This window comes from Mauremys mutica, chromosome 8, assembly GCF_020497125.1.
Source record: "Mauremys mutica isolate MM-2020 ecotype Southern chromosome 8, ASM2049712v1, whole genome shotgun sequence".
Taxonomy (NCBI): Eukaryota; Metazoa; Chordata; order Testudines; family Geoemydidae; genus Mauremys; species Mauremys mutica.
This window is the reverse complement of record NC_059079.1, coordinates 19,323,437-19,341,465: the sequence shown is the minus strand read 5'-3', so window position 1 is coordinate 19,341,465 and position 18,029 is coordinate 19,323,437. Positions and strand designations below refer to the sequence as shown.

At 39.8% G+C, this 18,029-nt stretch overlaps 2 protein-coding genes across 4 annotated transcripts in view; one reads left to right on the top strand and one right to left on the bottom strand.

Moving 5' to 3' along the window:
- The window catches only part of C8H1orf141 (chromosome 8 C1orf141 homolog), a 127,284-nt gene that overhangs the window by 26,586 nt on the left and 82,669 nt on the right, over nucleotides 1–18,029 (top strand). Inside the window, exon 1 of one of the 3 annotated variants that reach the window (XM_045027690.1) lies at nucleotides 4,574–4,601. The exons of the other annotated variants lie outside the window; for them this stretch is intronic. The gene's annotated coding sequence lies outside the window, so the exon portion shown is untranslated. Of the gene's footprint in view, nucleotides 1–4,573; nucleotides 4,602–18,029 lie in introns of those variants that run through there. 3 annotated transcript variants of the gene reach the window in all.
- The window catches only part of IL23R (interleukin 23 receptor), a 45,808-nt gene continuing 44,725 nt past the window's right edge, over nucleotides 16,947–18,029 (bottom strand). The window contains exon 15 of the mRNA XM_045027689.1: nucleotides 16,947–17,589. Within this exon, the coding sequence (XP_044883624.1) occupies nucleotides 16,951–17,589 (639 nt within the window). The 3' untranslated portion in view covers nucleotides 16,947–16,950. The remainder of the gene's footprint in view (nucleotides 17,590–18,029) is intronic.

Below are 18,029 nucleotides of genomic sequence, written 5' to 3'. Positions count from 1 at the left end.
CACAAATTTCCCCAGTTTCATTTTAGGTGTGAATTTTCCCCCCCACTTCTACATGTTCTTATACTGAACACTTAATTTTTCTCTCTTATTTGCAGAGTTCTTTACATTATAGTTGGTTCCAGCATAGTCTTTCTACCATTTGTAAAACAAAGATTCCTACTATTCCTAAAGGACCAGATTCTGACTCCCTTGTTCATGTTGGGGCTCAGTTCATCAACGGGGCAATGTGTGTAGTCCTTTCTATCAGTGGAAAGTGGGTGCAAAATGCTTCCAAATCAGAATAGCGCTCACTTCTCAGAATAATCATTTAAGCGAATGCGTAGCACATTACTGTACAAGTGGTGCCATTGGAGTAAGGAGCACCTCACTATGAGCAAGGGTATCGGAATCCAGCTTAGTGTTATGGAGTCTGACAAAAAGTCAAACTAGAAATTAAGATGCAATCTCTTTAGCCTTTTTAAAAAAATTACACTTGCTCAAGTAATTAAATCTTTTATTTTTATTTGTGAATTGTGGTAGTGCTGTGGACTAGTACCCCATTGTGCTGGTCACTGTACAAACCCCACTACCCTTTTCAAGGCTTTATTATATTTGAAATTATTTTTATTATATCCTATATGCAAATATACTGACAATATACTGAGCTTGTCAAAAAGTGGAGGCACTAGGCAGTCATGAAAGATTAAAGCAAAACTTCACAGTGTATTAAATCAGTAAATAGTTGTTTATAAACATGACTGCTGTGTTCATCACCGTAATCTCTGAGCATCATTTTGTTTCTCTACAAAGGATTACGCAGTCCAGTTTTACAAAGATCAGTACATCATTTAGCAATTTAAAACAGTCTGGTGCAGAACTGGGAGATACTATTCACAGGGCAGTTCAAAGCTGGAGAACAACTTGAGTAGCCACTCCTTCCAATGGGGTTAAGGACTCAATCCTGCAATATGATGAGTATTCTGAAATCCAGCTAATCTGATTTCAATCCAGCTAATCATTTAAGCATCTGGGATTACTTGTGTTCAAAATTAAGCACATTCTTAAACTCTTTTCTAGACTGAGGCCAGAGTGTTCTGCACCTTGTGGAACTGAACCCTGAAAGAAAGAACATTTCTTGCTATGTCTCCCACAAATCTGAGAAAAGACACAATACATCAACTCTATTCCCCTGCCATGCAAACCACTATTCTTTGTATTACCACGTTGTCCAATCCAATTTAGAGAAGTACAAGGAGTGCAGATGGAAGCATGGTCACTTGGGAAACTGTCCCACACTCTGCTTGCAAGTTTGACCTCAACCTACATTTTCTTTTTAATTTTGTATAATATTGTCACACTGTCCCTAGCTATATTTTTCTCGTATCACCATAAATAATTCCTCTCTCTCCATGAAACATTCCAATATTTCTAGACAGTTACCATATTGTCATCACTTACCTAAACTATTAATACTTGTCTTTGAAGTCCCTCCTTCCAATCATTTTTCTTCTCTGAATATCCCCCTATTAGTCAATATTGTTCTGGTACCTCATTACCAGAACTGAATGTTCTATTCTAGGAGTGATCACACGCTGGACCATATAGAGAGAGACTCCTGAGGGTGGGTGGCCTTGTTCTTGGCCCTGGGGGTGCCCCCCCTTCCTCTAAACTAAACAGGCAATCTGTTATGTAGCTTCCTCTGTAGAGAGGAGAGCAGCCATCCACTCCAGAGCACCCTTTTTTCCTGCTGCCACTAGCCCTGGCTGCAGCAGCTTGTCTCTCCTCCCCTGTCTCACCGGAGGAGGAGGTTTTTAAAGGACTCAGGCAGCCTTTAAATGGATGTAGGGATCCCTAATTGACCTGAGGTAATCCCTTCACAATTTATAGGGAAAAGAGTCTTTATCATTCTAGGGCTAATATACCTGCCTTCCAATGCCAAGCAGAGAACAGAAGTATCCTGTTATCTAATGAGAAGTGGAACATAAAAAAATAAGGAAGTGAAGGATCAAGGCTCCTGTGGAATTATAGATTTGGGCTGACAACAAAGTAGTGTCTGACTGATCTTCCCATGGATTATTTGAACCTGAAGTTCATCTTATGAAATGTATAACTGGACTGACTGTGTTTCATTGTGGAAAATGAAACCTTCACAAAGACATACAAGCAATTCTGTGTATTGAGAAGACCACCCTCTTGCAGCTCTCCAGCCTGACTTTGTCACAATTACATAATGTCTCCACTCAAGCAACACAAAAATGCATTGGCCATATTGCCAAGTGCCATCATATTGCATTACAAATTCAAGTTTAATTTCACGTTCACTATTATGCCAAGGATCACTACTTTCCAGTATTCTCCCTCCCATTGGATATGTAGTTCAGATTATTTTTCCTCCAGATAATATGTTAGAATGAATCTCTGCAAGTTAGCATACCTTTTCCCCCCAAGCTTTCATTTTGCTATCTTTGTCCATACCTTTAACTTCTTGCCCCTTTTGTGTTATTTTTCTGTTCTGTCTGATGTTTGCAATCTCTTACAATTTAGAAGCTGTGCAAATTTCACTATCATGCTGCTATCTTCCTCTTTCAGATAGCTCCTGCCATATTTAACATCCTCATGAACTAACAGTGATTCCCATAGACACCTATTACCCTTTGCCTTCAGTAATTCAGTCAGTTTTTCTCCATGTGTCGTCATTTGTCTTGTCCCTCCAAATTCTGCTCCTGTTCTTACTCTATAGGCCTTTCCTATGCTTTGGTTTGATGGCAGCCAGAATACCAATAACTCTTTAAGGCCAAGACCACTGGTTGATGTCTTTTGATCAAGAACACAAGTTGAGCGAAGGTCATTAAAACAGCTTGCAGCAGTAACACTGAGTAGCTTACATAATACAAAGTTTATTTAATGTTGAAAATATAGAATAAAGGCAAATAAATTGCTCCCCTCCATATTGCTGTTAAGAGTTATCACAGGCCTCATGGAGTAGCTGGAAAGGCTCTTTATGTTACAGCTTAAATGAAGTGGAAATCAAAGAATCTTGAATCCTCAGGCCATCCATGTCCCCATTTGACCATATGGGCTAGTATCACTCAGCTGCCAGCCCTCATGCTTCTACTCTCACTCCCCCATTTTTTCCCCTAGCAACCTGACTAACCATCGTATCCATGGAGACAGGCCTCCAGAGCCCCATGCTAGTGATTCAGTTGTCCAGGCCCTTTGTAGGCCAGTTTTGAGGTGGTTAAACTTTCTTCCTACTGCTTCCCGCAAACACAACCAGCTTCCAAGACTCAAGCTACATCTCCTCACTTCATCTCCTTTTGCAACCATTCTATTTAACTCTGAGTTGAATGATACTATATTGCTCACTTGGTTTGCTTCACAATGTCATACAAATAAACAATAGACACACCGGCAAAGAGCTAACAGCCAGAGTAGAGTTCATCTCAACAATTTTGTTCAGTGCAAGTTAGTTATCCAGCAGTATAAAAAAATTATTTATCTGTGTCAAATATAGTTTCTCCTCAACTGCTCTCCCATCCACCTCAGTACTGAAGCCAAGTTGAATTAACTTTTGAGAGTATGATTTTGTGAGACATTGTAACAATAATCTACTAAAATCCAAATAGCTAACAGCTGTTGAATCTGCTACTTCCCCCCTCCCCTTTGTGGTAAGATTTATTCTTTATTACTTCTTAGGTATGTAGTTTATATTGGGGAGGGAGCAGTCCAGAAAAACCCCCGTGATAGATGATGCTAGTTGTTCATGGTTCTTATGATTCTCTTAATCCTTTATGTTTAGTGTTTGCTTGGTTATTTTCTCCTAATATTTGTTCTATTATTTTACTAGATATTACAAGTGATGTTTTCATAGCTTTACAAATGTATTCTTAACATTCAATGAAGCAGGTAAATGTATAAAACCACAGCCATGACTTCTCACATCCTCTTCTAGAAACTACATATTTAGTTTCATTCTCTGCTGTTGCATTCAGTCCTCCTAGCCCTGCAAGTACTTAATCCTCAGTAGTGCTAACAAAAAAAAATACTAGAGACTATACTGAATCATATCATTCTAATAAACATTCATGCTCTTCTTGTGTAAGCACTTGAAACTCTGACGTTTTCTGTTGCTTTGTTGTTAGGGTGATTTTGATGAACCAACTGCAGTTTATTTACTGTTTTGCTTTTATGTGTCTGCCTGAACTTTAACCTTTTATCCTTGCCCTCTGAAAGCCAAAAATGCTATGGGTTAGTGCTTCAGCCTCGCTACTTAACATTGTAAAACTTTAGTTTAGTCTTTTAATCCAATTTTTAGTCACTTCAACATACTTACCTGCCGAAAGCTTTATTCTCTGTGACCAGTGAGTTACAGAATAATATTTTGACACCTTTTTAATGGTGGTGTATGTCAAAAATACATGCATGGTAAAACTAAGCAATACCAGATTATTAGAAGAATTATTCTATTCTGTTTAGTGTTTTATAACACTGCTACTTGGTTCCTACATAGCTCTTGTCATCTGTAGGGCCTAAAGTGTTTTACAAAGGAAGGTAATTATCATTCTCCTAATTTTATAGATGTGAAACTGAGGCACAGTGATTGGCTGAAGGCCACACAGCAGGTTAGTTGCAGATCTGGGAACAGAACCTAAATCTCCTGACATTGGTCTAGTGCCCTATACACTAGTTCACGCTTGCACCTCCTCTACATAGCATCCACACTGTATCTGTTATACATTCAGAAGTGTAAACAATTCTGCAATAAATGATGCATGTTTAATTTAATGGAATAATATTTAATTTTAAAATGCACTTAAAATAAGAGACCAACACAACAACTAAAGCAAAATAACAGACTCCATAATCATTACTGTTCTATCGATAACTCATCCCTCTGAGCCTAAAGTTTGTATTTGTCTCAGGAGAATTTCTGATATGTCATATAAAGATCTGACAGGGATGAGTTAAGGATGATATCAAAGCCTTGAGCTTGAATGTTTTTGTTCTTGTGAGTAAAATCCAGGCTCTTAATGGATTATTGTACAGTTTCTTGTATTTTTTTTTTTAATTTTCCTCTCTCTATCTACTGATAGATCCCTCTCATTGAGATTGCATCAAAACTGTGAGAAACAATTACAGGATTAGCTTAGTTCTTCATTGTATAGAATATGATGCTAAATTATGCCCATATTTAGATTGAAGGTCATAATAATGTCATGTACTGGCATGATATATTCATGCACCAGTAGGTTTATTATTCAGGAGTTCCTCCACAGCGTGATAAGTATGAATTTTGAGTGGGCCTGTTACCTCGCTTGCGTCTGCACTGACACCAATAGCAGAGGATGTGAGGCCACAGCTTTTGTGCATCATAAAAGGCAACATCAGCGTGAGAAGCTCTCCCACACCATATTCTGACACCAGCCGTTCCTCTGCACTATGCACAGAAAGAGGATGCCTGGCTGTCATGAAATGGTTGGTAAAGATTTTGCTCAGTGGTAGGATGCATGCAGCAGCAGCACAGACATTTCTACTAGGGCTGTCGATTAATCGCAGTTAACTCATGCGATTAACTCAAAAAAATTAATTGCGATTAATCACAATGTTAAGCAATAGAATACCAATTGAAATTTATTAAATATTTTTGAATGTTTTTCTACATTTTCAGATATATTGATTTCCATTACAACACAGAATACAAAGTGTACAGTGCTCACTTCATATTATTTTTTTATTACAAATATTTGCACTGTAAAAATGCTAAAAGAAATAGCATATTTCAGTTCACCTCATACAAGTACTATAGTGCAGTCTCTTTATCGTGAGTGTAACTTACATATGTAGAATTATGTACAAAAAATAACTGCATTCAAAAATAAAATAATGTAAAACTTTAGAGCCTACCAGTCCACTCAATCCTACTTCAGCCAATCGCTCAGACAAACAAGTTTGGTTACAATTTGCAGGAGATAATGCTGCCTGCTTTTTGTTTACCGTGTCACCTGAAAGTGAGAACAGCCATTTGCATGGCACTATTGTAGCTGGTGTTGCAAGGTATTTAGTGCCAGATATACTAAACATTCGTATACCCCCCTCATGCTTCAGCTACCATTACAGAGGACATGCTTCCATGCTGACGATGCACGTTAATTAAATTTGTGACTGAACTCCTTGGAGAACTGTATGTCTCCTGTTCTGTTTTACCCACATGCTGTCATATATTTCATGTTATAGCAATCTCAGATGATGACCCAGCACATGTTCATTTTAAGAACACTTTCACAGCAGATTTGACAAAATGCAAAGAAGGTACCAATCTGAGATTTCTAAAAATAGCTACAGCACTTGACCCAAGGTTTAAGAATCCGAAGTGCCATCCAAAATCTGAGAGGGACGAGGTGTGGAACATGCTTTCAGAAGTCTTAAAAGAGCAACACTCAGATGCAGAAACTACAAAACCCAAACCACCAAAAAAGAAAATGAATCTTCTGCTGGTGGCATCTGACTCAATGATGAACATGTGTTGGTCCTCATTGTTTTGGGTTGTTATTGAGCAGAACTAGTCATCCGCATGGATTCATGTCCTCTGGAATGGTGGTATTCTATTATTGTTTATCAGTGTGATTAATCACGATTAATTTTTTTTAATCGCTGGACAGCCCTACTTTCTACACCTATGTTTGAACTCTGCACTGTCATGTGAGGTCAGCTAAATCCTACTGATGTGCCAGAGCTCAGTCATGCATTCTAGAGCAGCCAGTACATATCTTCCACTGTCCCTGGAGTGGCGGGAGGGAAGATGTTGAAAGACCGAAGTACCAAAAAAAAGCCCTCAAGTTTGTAAACGTATCCAGGAAGTACTAGTAGCAAACCAAAAACAGATTCTATGGAGCAAGTAGTGACATATAGCTCATTAACACTTGGTGTATTAAGTCATCATTTTTTCCTGATGCACTAAATGGCTCTATAGCTATAAAAGTATTTCTGAAGAGCAATGACTACTGCAGGGTTTAGGTGAAGGAACCCTTCCCCATAAAGTTACAGGTTGAATTCTAACCTATGTTGGTTATAGATTGTAATGACTTTCAACTAACAGCAATGTGGTGTCCTGCATGAAGTTAGCAAATGTTTTTCATCCAATAACAAATGTTCATACATTAAAATCACCCTCACAATGGGCAATGATCAGAAGACTTAATGAGCGTCTCAGCAGGGAAGTCCAGGACTGAAGGATTATGGACACTGAACTATCCTCTTGCCCCTACACTTCATGTCAGAGTTGAGATTTATTGCTGGGGAATTAAGACCGTAACAATGGCCATGTTTTACCTGTTTTTTGACTAAATCTAGAACTTCAGTCCCCTGGGCTGTTGATCTGGGATCTCTCATGAGTAATATATTAACATCAAGCTTTAAGCAATTTTTTTAATGATCAAACTATCTACAAGATCACTAACTTCTGCGCTTTTGGGTTTGTTGTAGTTTCTGTTAGGGAAGTCAGTATCTGTACTATTTAGTAGGGAATCAGGTTTGGCAGGACACTTCAATTATAACTACATGAGTTATCAGTTCAATCAAAGTGTGCATAAGTTGATGGAAATAGCTCTGTCATATTGGGAACACTCAGACTTAACACACGCAGTGGCATATTTGGTCTCATTCTAACAATACACCCGTGTATATATAGTTGCTGTCATTCTAACACAATATCTAGCCCTGCAACATCCTATGAATGCATGGAAGGGATAGAAAGCAATTAATTTTGCCCTGTACTATGATACAAAAATGAGTAGAGGACACTGTGAAACTGAAAGGCAGTGTGTTTACAAAAAATAAAATAAAATTCTCCAACATCCAAGTTATAAGTAACCCATGGAACAGGCTGCTGCAAGATAAATTTGAGACAAATGGCTTATATATAATTTAAGAGGATTAGATATTTCTCTGACTCAGAATACAAGCTGGTTTTCAGGGTCCTCTAAAACCTAAAATATAATGCACATTTGAAATCTAATTCTGATCATTCCATCACAAAAAGATCCAGCAGAATTTGAAAGGACTGAGACAGGATGAAAAGAGGAGGCATGGAAAGACTTCTACATGAGGAAAGACTGAAAAGATTAAGCTGGTTTAATTTAGAGAGATTAGTGAAAGGGGACATGACAGAGGAATGTAAAATAACGAATGATATACAGAAGATGAATCAAGCCTTTCTATTTATCCTTTCTCCCAATAAGAAGAATAAGGAAACACTCAATGAAATTGAAAAGCAGTTTAAAACTGCTAAATGGAAATAGTTTTAGACCATTCATAATAATCTGTAGAGCTCATTGCCACACTCATAAGTAAAATGTGGAATCCATTACCACAAGATATCAGAGCATAGCAGAATTCCAAAAGGATTAGACAGATGGGAAATGAGAACATCCATTATCACATTAGATAGCATAAAATATTTTTAGAAGGAAAATAAACTCTCATCCTTTAGGGCATGAGCCATCCATTAACTGGTGTGGGGGTTAAAAAGAAACTTCATCATAAGCTTGTTGTTCCACATTGTATCAGGCTTCTCACTTATTCCATAATTGTCTGAATTAGTGATGTGGAAGTGGATAAGCTAACCTAACCAAAACTCCATATTCCCCAAACGAGAAGTGGGTAAACTCAGTTTAACCTAGACCACACTACTGCCCTGACACATCTGGTATGGTTACTGTCAGTCCGCATACTGGATTAGATGGCTAGGTGCTATGCATAATCAAAAGAAGGCACAATCCCTGGGCCAAAGAGCTCAGAAAGGGCAAAACAGATAGATAAGGAAGAAGACATGTATACAGAATGTATTTCCCAGATCTGAAGAAGAACTCTGTGTAAAATGGAAAGTTTGTCTCTTGCTCCAATAAAGATATTACCCCATCCATCTTATCTTTCTACATACAACAAAGTTGAATGGAGTTGTGCTTAAGATATCCTGTTGCTGGTGATTTGCACTGTGAATGAATGGGGTTTGTGACATGTTGTATTTGAAATATTTGTTTTCTTCATATACCTGTCAAAACACAGATCATCCATTCCAGCCCTGGAGATGGAGCAATTTCTTAGAGTCAAACGCAGGACAAAACTGTGCCCAGTGCCTGTTTGTAACCAACACCATATTTGAGTTGCACCCATTCAACTACGAGGAAAGAAGATCTGGGTTCAAGTGTAGGGGCCCTGTTCTGCATGACTGGGAGTGAAATCCTGAACCCACTGAAGTCACTGGGAGTTTTGTCATTGACTTCAATGGGGCCAGGATTTCATCCCAGGTATTTGGAGTACAAAAGGAATGCAGGATCAGACCCTTCTGGTTTGTCAAAGACCACAATGAAACATTTCCAAGTTGTGCAGGTTCCTGTGCATTTCTTGTTCATGTACTGTCTTGAACTGAAATGTCAGGATGTGGACAAGAAAAGGGTTTATTAACTTCCACATCTCACATTTTGGGTGGTGTGGCTGCTCTCTTACAATTTCCTTCCTGCACAAGTAACGATCACTACTTTTAGACTAATGTGCATGCTAGAAAAACACTTACGCTTAGAGACAATTTGCAGCTTCTAAAATACCACCACAACCTCCGGGTTAAAAAACTACCTGGTAATAGAGTACTCTGTAAATTAAGTAGAACGGTGACAGATTTCATGGATCTAACTAGCACACCGCACATTACTAGGAAGCAGCCACAAATAGTCCACAACTATCTCAGCTCAAAAGCCAAGGACAAGTAATCAGGAAGATCAGTCATCAGTTATTTGAGAAGAGCTTACAGAGCCTCACACCATTTGAGAAAACCCTGTAGAGTACTAGCACACTTGGGTTCGCTGTCCATGACTGGGGCTTTTAGGTGCCACCACAATGAAAAATAAATAGTAGTAATTAATATTTAAGTGCCATGTTTCTAGATAGCTTGGTATGGATATTATAATCTATCTAAACCTTAAGATTATTAATACACTCATACAAAACCAGTATTTGTTTCCTTTTAATAGTTTACATTTCAGCTTGGTTGTAGGCATTCAGAGGTAACACTTCCTTTTAATATTATTATTAGCTTCATCATTACACAGGGAGAGAGGGATAGGCCCTACAATTTGTGTATCCAATTAAGCCATTTATATACAGTATCCTCTGATTTCAAGTACATCAGAGACACCTGTATAAGCTTCTTTGTCACATAGTAAAAAGAATGTGCCCAAGGTTACTATTGAAGTAGAACTAGCCAAACAGGCTTGTACTTCCTATGAATAAAATAAGCGTGCCCAAAATACAACCAAAAGGAACAAATGCATCTTATGGTGACCCCCACCTTCTCCCTCTTATGAAGGTTGAGGACAATGCTTGGTCTTCTGCAGAATTTTATTTTTAGTCAACTAAAGGAACCAACAAATTGAATGAATGTACTCATAAAAATTGGTGTACAACCAAAGGTTTTGGCTCTGACCATTTTTATTTTTAATAAAAATGAAAAAGTCCATATGCAAATAAGATTGGGCCCTGGGCTCCTGACAAGCTGCTAATGTCACTCTTGGGGCTAGTCTACACTTACCTGCCAGTTCGACGCGGAGAGTTCGACTTTTCGGAGTTCGAACTATCGCGTCTAATATAAACGCGATAGTTCGAACTCCAGAAGCGCTCCGTTCGACTCCGGTACTCCACCACTGCAAACGGCAGTGGCGGAGTCGACCTTGGAGCTGCGGAGTTCGGTTCCGTGGCGTCTGGACGGGTGAGTACTTCGAACTAGGGTACTTCGAATTCAGCTACGCTATTCACGTAGCTGAATTTGCGTACCCTAGTTCGACCCCCGTTCTTAGTGTAGACCAGGCCTAGGTGTCTTTTGGGCATCATATGGAAGTAATCTAGGTATCTCAGAACCCAAGCTTGCTCCATTGACATCAACAGGTGTCTTGCCATGCTCTTCAACTGGAGGAGGATTGAGCATGTATTTGCAAACAATGTAAACTAGATACTAAAATATCATCAGAGCTGAAAATTATCTTAGGACTTGAGAGAGCCTAAAGATCTCCCCTCCCCACCCAGATTATGTAATAGCAGCAAGCCAAAGCCTATAGCCCTTATTCAGACCTTAATTGTAAAGCTTGCACTGAAGGCAATGGGCCTGATTCTCATCACACTCACTTTATAACTCCACTGACTTCTTCATTAGGCTTAATTATGTTTTCATTTCCACTGGGGTAAATTGAGATTAACCCCACTGAGGTTGCACTGGTGTAAACGAGAAGAATCCAGTTCTGTAAGTCTTTTAGTCTCATTGCTTTATGGTAATAATTATAAAGCAACTGCAGTAACTGTACTAGAAAGGACATGCAAAATTTGTGTTTACTTAGAATCACTCGGGTTCAGATTCTGATACTATAACTCAAGCTGAATTGCACATTTGAAGACAATCCAACTACTCATGGGGTAAGGTACTATTCAACCCAAGTAACGATATCAGAATCTGGATCTTGAGGAAAAAACTGAAATTCAGGCCATATCTTCACTACAAAAGTAGGCGGACACAAGTTATGTTGACATAAAGTAGACACAGTTAGTATATTGCTCATGCATGTGTATACTTAGGTCCTTGCAGCGGCACAGCTCATGAGGTGTCCTTGTGTCAATTCACAGTGAGGTGCAGGGATAGATGTCCCATTGTGCTAGTCACCATTGTCCTGTGCACTGAAATTTGGGCAATGCATAGTAGAGTGGAAACAAGCAGCACAGTGACTACTGGGAGCTAGGGGTCAAGTTCCCAGCATGCAACTTTTGCCATCCCATACTAGCATTCAAATCATATCCCATAATTTTTATGCCTTTTTTTAATATCCCACAAACCCATGTGGTACTATTCAGTGTCAGCCATCTCTGACAGAAGCATGGAGCCCACACAGCTCTGTACTATTGTCATGACTGTTGCAAATACAGGACGCACAAGTCTCCAGTATTATCAGAGCTGCAGGAAGAAGCGAAACAGGGGACCTGACGATTTCTTCAAGAACAGATTTCTGAGTAACATAGCAAAATATAATTCAAGGATGTTGGTGTCATTCACAGAAAAACTTCAGATGGTGGATCGCTGCTTCTGGGCAAGAAACAAGCACTGACTGGTGGGATTGCATCATGATGAGCAGTAGCTGCAGAATTTTCAGATACACAAAGCTATATTCCTGGATCTGTGTGGACTGGCCAGTCCTCCAGCGCATGGACACCAGAATGATAGTTGTGTTGACAGTTGAGATGCAAGTGGTGATCACATTCTGGAAGCTTGCAACACTGGATTGCTATTGGTCAGTCTGAAATCATTTTGGATTTGGAAAATCCACGGTTGGGGCAGTTGTCATGTTTCTTGGGTCATTAATTGTGTCCTGCTACACAAAACCAGGATTCTTGGCAATGTACAAGTTACAGAGGATGGATTTGCAACAATGGGGTTCCCAAACTGCAGTGAGGTGACAGATGGCATGCACATCCTTAGTTTGGCACCAGACAAACCTTGCAACAGAGTACATTAGCAGCATGGGCTATTGTTCTATGGTTTATGTAAGCCGTGGCAGATCACATGTGCACTGGTATGGAAAGGTACATGATTCTTGCACCTTTAAGAACACGGGACTGTTCAGAAAGCTGCAACCAGGGACATTCTTTCCTGACTGGCCAATTACCATTAGTGATGTTGAAATGCCAGTAGTGATCCAGGGAGACCCAGCCAACCCGTTGGTTCCCTGGCACATGAAGCTGTACATCGGCCACGTCAACAGCACCAAGAAAAAATTCAATTACATGCTCAGCAGGTGCAAAATGACTGGTCAATGTACTTATGGATTGGTTCTCGTGAGAAAAATATCCCAGTGGTTATAGCTGCCCGCTGTGTCCTATGTAATATCTGTGAGGCCAAGGAGGAAGAGTTGGTGCCAGGTAGTGGGGAGTGGCTGTCTGCTGAGTTTGACAAGCCAAACAAAAAGGCCATTAGAAAAGCTCAATGTGGAGCGGTGACCTGAGGTGCCTAGGGCCAGGGCCAATGAGGGGGAGGAGGGAAGGAGGGCCATTTGGCTTGGTCCTCAAGCTCAAAGGGGGCCTCAAATTTAGGCACTTGTTAATTTTTTGGCATTTGATAAGTTTTGCAACTTATTTTTATGCACATTCCTATCAGACCAAAATGTGACACGCTCTCTCAGCTTAGAGCTGCAAATTTAAGCAAATAAGAGATGTGATTTGGTAAAAGATGTAATTTTTTTAACTGATATAGATTTTGTCATTAAAGAGTTAAAAATGTTCATAAATATTAAAAATATATCAGTTCTGATGGCACAAGATTAGACTGTGATGAATGTGTCCTCTCCGATCAGCTGGTTATATAAACAAACCACTACTAGTGGCTGACACTGGATCAAGTGTGTGTTAAAAGGTAGAGAATTGTTACATTTTAGTGTCTTTATAGTTTTACATCTAGTTGACTAAGGAATTATTTGTGTGAAAATTTCTCATTATCTTCATATCCTAGCTAAAAGAGGTGACTGGTTGGTTGGTTGAGCCCTAGCTTGGCAATCATCATAGGCTTTTGTAGTCTATAGGTCCAGATTCAAGGTGAAAATTTGTGAGGACAGTCTTGTACAGTGAGTTTCATGAGGACACACGTTTGAAATTTTTGCACATTATCTCTCTGTCTGTATCTGTGTCTGTTACTATATATATGCCATCCCTTTGTCTTCAGCTCAGCCTGTTATATTATACCTTGCGTGCCTGAGTTTTGATTCAATGATAAGGATAATAACCTGTCTGACTGTTTCCTTTTGTGGTCTTAATTAGTATTTCTTCATTTTAGGTCTTTTCAGCATTTGTGTACATGTTTACAGTAGAAGATTTCAAGTGTAGATAAACTACTTATTTACAGCAGAATATTTCAAGTGTGGATAAGCTACATATTGACCAGATAGATCACTATGAAGAGGAGATTTGAAAGTGGTGCAAGCAAGAGATGGTGAAAACAAGTGAGTGAAGCAGCAGCTAAGAGCTCAAAGCCACTAACTTCATTTCTCAAACCACTGGAAAACACGCCTTACCCAGCAAACAATGCTACAGATAATGAAAACTCCGCAACTGCAACAATTGATATTTCAATGCCAATACCTGAACATGAGGACAGTCATCAATAAGGAGATGTGCCAACAGTAACAGATGCAGCAGAAGATCCTTGTACGATCAAGAAACTCAACAGCAACAGGAAGATGTAGATGCAATTCATGAGTACTACAGGGTTGACTGTGGAATTATTGACAAGCAATGCTGCCCAAGTGCAATCTTTTCTTCAGATTAGTTGTTTTGAAATTCTAAGTAACATTCCATGAGATGCTGATAATCATGCTTTCCCTACTTGTCTGCTGACAAAAACTCTTCCAAATGGTGAGACCTGCACAAGAGATTGGTTATGCTGGAGTACGGAAAAACTTTGTACTGTGCGCCCTGCTTCATTTTGAACAAAAGTGCTGCAAATGCATCAGTTCTCTCTGATCAATCAGGATGGAGCATCCACAGAGGTTGGAGGAAGTTGAAAGGCCGAATACCATCACATGAGAGTTCAGTGTCACACAAAGAAAACTATGTTGCATGGAAATCAACCAGTAGGGCAGCATCAGCTGAAAGTTCAGTTTTACACAGGGTCCTGGCTGCTGACCCCGCGCCCGCCACTAGCTGTGGCCCCGGCCCCAGTTCTGGGGGGAGGGGAGTGGACAGGGGCGCAAGGAGGCTGGCTTTCATCACCCCCACTATTAAAAATTATTTTCCAGCACCACTGCAAAAAGGTTGAGAAACACTGCTAGAGGATTAGTAGGGTTGACGTAGGTCATGCAATGTTGACACTCACTCTGCATCAACCTCAGTACATCAACCAGGACTCGAGGCTGTCCAGGGAGGTCCTGTTACTGCATCACCAGAATGGGGCACTTATGTCAGTGGGAGACAAATTTGAGTGTAGACACATGCATGAATTGGTTGATGCAAGGCGGCTGTCATCAACCTAATTTTGTAGTGTGGACCAGGCCTCAGGATAATGTTTTAAAACAACCCCATAGGTGGAGCTAGACATCTCACAAGTAACATGTTTGTAGCAGGATGGTTTAGGATGTGAGTAGCTGGATGGCTAAAAACCTTAATATAACAATGATAAGCCAGCAGTGTATTTAAATATTGGATGATGTTTGTAGGTCCATACCTGGTGCTTAACAAAGACTTTTATTTTAATTACAGGTGTTAAAATATTATTCTTATTTTATTATTTGTATTGCAATAGCACCTAGGAGCTCTAGTCATGGAGCAGGACCCCATTGTGCTAGGTGCTGTAGAAACACAGAACCAAATGAAGGTCCCTTTGCAGGGCCGGCTTCAGCTTTTTTGCCGCCCCAAGCAGTGAAGCGGGAGGAGAAAAAAAAAGCTGGTCAGCGGCACTTCAGTGGCAGCTCATTCATGCTGCTCCAATCTTCGGCGGCAATTCGGCGGTGAGTCCTTCACTCCCTCTCTTCCTCTTCGGTGGCACTTCAGCGGCAGCTCAAAGAGGAAGAGAGGGACTGAGGGACCCGCCGTTGCCGAAGACCAGGATGTGCCGCCCCTTTCCATTGGCCGCCCCAAGCACTTGCTTCCTTCGCTGGTGCCTGGAGCTGGCCCTGTCCCTGTGCCAAAGAGCTGACAGTGAAAGAAACCCTATTAGGAAAGCAAACGTTTCCAAGTCAGTTTTTGAATGGGCTGCTGAAAGTTTGATATAAAAAATTGACATTTTCTATTAATTACAAAATTATTTGAAGTTCTGTGGAATTACTCTTTTAAAGAATTTATTTAAACTCCCTTTACTGTCATATCTAGGTCTCTAAAACACATGCCAATTAGTTTGCTTTTTGAAAAGTTTTGACTCGCCATGTGAAATAAAAATATTAAACACAATGATACAACCCTTTCTCATTTAAAGTTTCAGAATGCCTAGGGAAAACTGTGTGATACCTCTAAAAGCACAGGCTGAATTTTCCATGATAGCAGTCCAGGCCATCCTCATAGGTACATATCGGAAAAGAGAGGCCTGGCTTTTCATTATCTTGATTTCAACAAAACTGTATTCCCTGCAACATACCTAATGCACGTTCTCATTGCCATGTTGCAGGTCACTCAGAACACTGATGCTGGACTAAAAGAAAATAATTGATGAAGAAGTGAGAAGTTGGCGGGGGCGTGAAGGGGAGGTGATGGTGGTAAATCAGTAACATTGTTCCCATTAACTTAGTATGAAGGAGTTGTTTTGTGGCAAGTCTAGAAAGATGTTTTAAGGCAACTGGGCAGGGCAAGGTGTGCTGAAGGGTAGTTCTTCTATTCTTATTACAGGATGGAAGTGACAATTAAATATCCATTTTCAGTTGTATGGAAAAGATTGTGTTTTCAGCCTCCAGGCTTGTATTATACAATATATAAAATAATCTTAAATGTAGTGCCTTTAAATCCGTAAGGATCCCAAGATATTTTATGAACTTCAGCTAATACATATAGGGATAATTTTATCCTTCACTAAAATACAACGAGCTCTTGAGTGAAACATATCTATTGCAACTATTTAACAAGAGAAATGACTTAAGATTTAGGATAGGAGAAGAATTCTATATCCAGTTAGAACTGCAAGGAGTATTGAAGCAGGCAGGATATAATCCCCTAAATTTGAATTCATCTAGGGCACCTGATTTATATACTTACTCTTCTGAAAAGCCAAGGGAATTTAATGACTACAAATGATTAGTGACTTAAGGACCCAAAGCATTTTATCTCATCCGAAAGTCTTTTGATTCAATTTAAGAAAATGAACTTCAGATTTTGAATTGGGTTTCCAGTTCTGATTCTTGAAAATTCAGAGAGATAGATGTATCACGGCCATAAAATAGTATTATTTCTTTATTACAATTATTTCTATTGAAATAGTTTTCCAACAGTTTGTGGAAAGTAGGACTTTATACCTATGGATCCTTCAGTCACAGCTCCTAAGCAAGAGACCAACTCATCTGGAACTAACGTCTGCTCTTGAACATTTTCAGTGGACGGTGGACTTTTCCACTGGTTTTCCAAAAGTGTATTAGGTTCCTCATCTGTTGTACTGAAAGTGTTGCTCTGTCCACTTCTGTTGTTTAAAATGAGGTTAATCTTCTCAAGTAAAAATGTATTGCTCCCAGTTCCTTCAGCATTCCACAAGAAAGTAATAGGACTTGTATAATCTTTTAAGAAAACATTTGTATCTTGGCTTGAGAGGTATGTGTTTGGATCCAGTGCTTGGGACTGTGCTTCGTAAGTATTACTAAGTATGTTTCCCAGTGGGCTTCTGTTGGAAACCTGGGGCTTATAGCCATTGTTCTGCTCAGTGACTAGAGTGCTGACAAACAGTGAGTTTTGGGAGATGGCCATATGCTCAGTGGCCACTTTTCTGTTTCCCTTTTTGGTGTCTGTGGTCTTGCACTCCTCCTGCAGTGATGTCTCTAGTACTTCCGTAACAACTGGATCATCATTATCCAAGAACAACTGGTTGGAATTGCAACTCATTAACTCACTTTTTTCCTGAAAAAATAAAATAAAATTAACAAATAGACAATATTTTGTAAATGGTAGAAGTGTCACTGCTGTTTCCTAAGAAAGAGACTGGAGTGCAGATTCAAAATCCTACTCATTTCACCTATCCTTCCTGTTCTCCCTTTCGGTCTCTTTGTTAGCATGTTACACCATCATTTAACCACCTTCTGCAAAGGGAACTAGAGGGGAGGAGGAAAGGGAACAGGTGAGTGTGCCTGAATATTTTTCAACACACTTCAGGGCCAGTCCTGATTGTAGCGCTATTATTTAATACTTAGGCTGCAGTAGAGTCTCCAGATCTCAACCAGGTTGGACCCGATGGTGCTAGGCACTGTACACGCACACACAGACAACGACAGTTCCTGCCCCAAAGAGCTTGCAATCTGATTTCCAGATCCACTCCAGAATGTCACTGTGCTTGCTGTGGA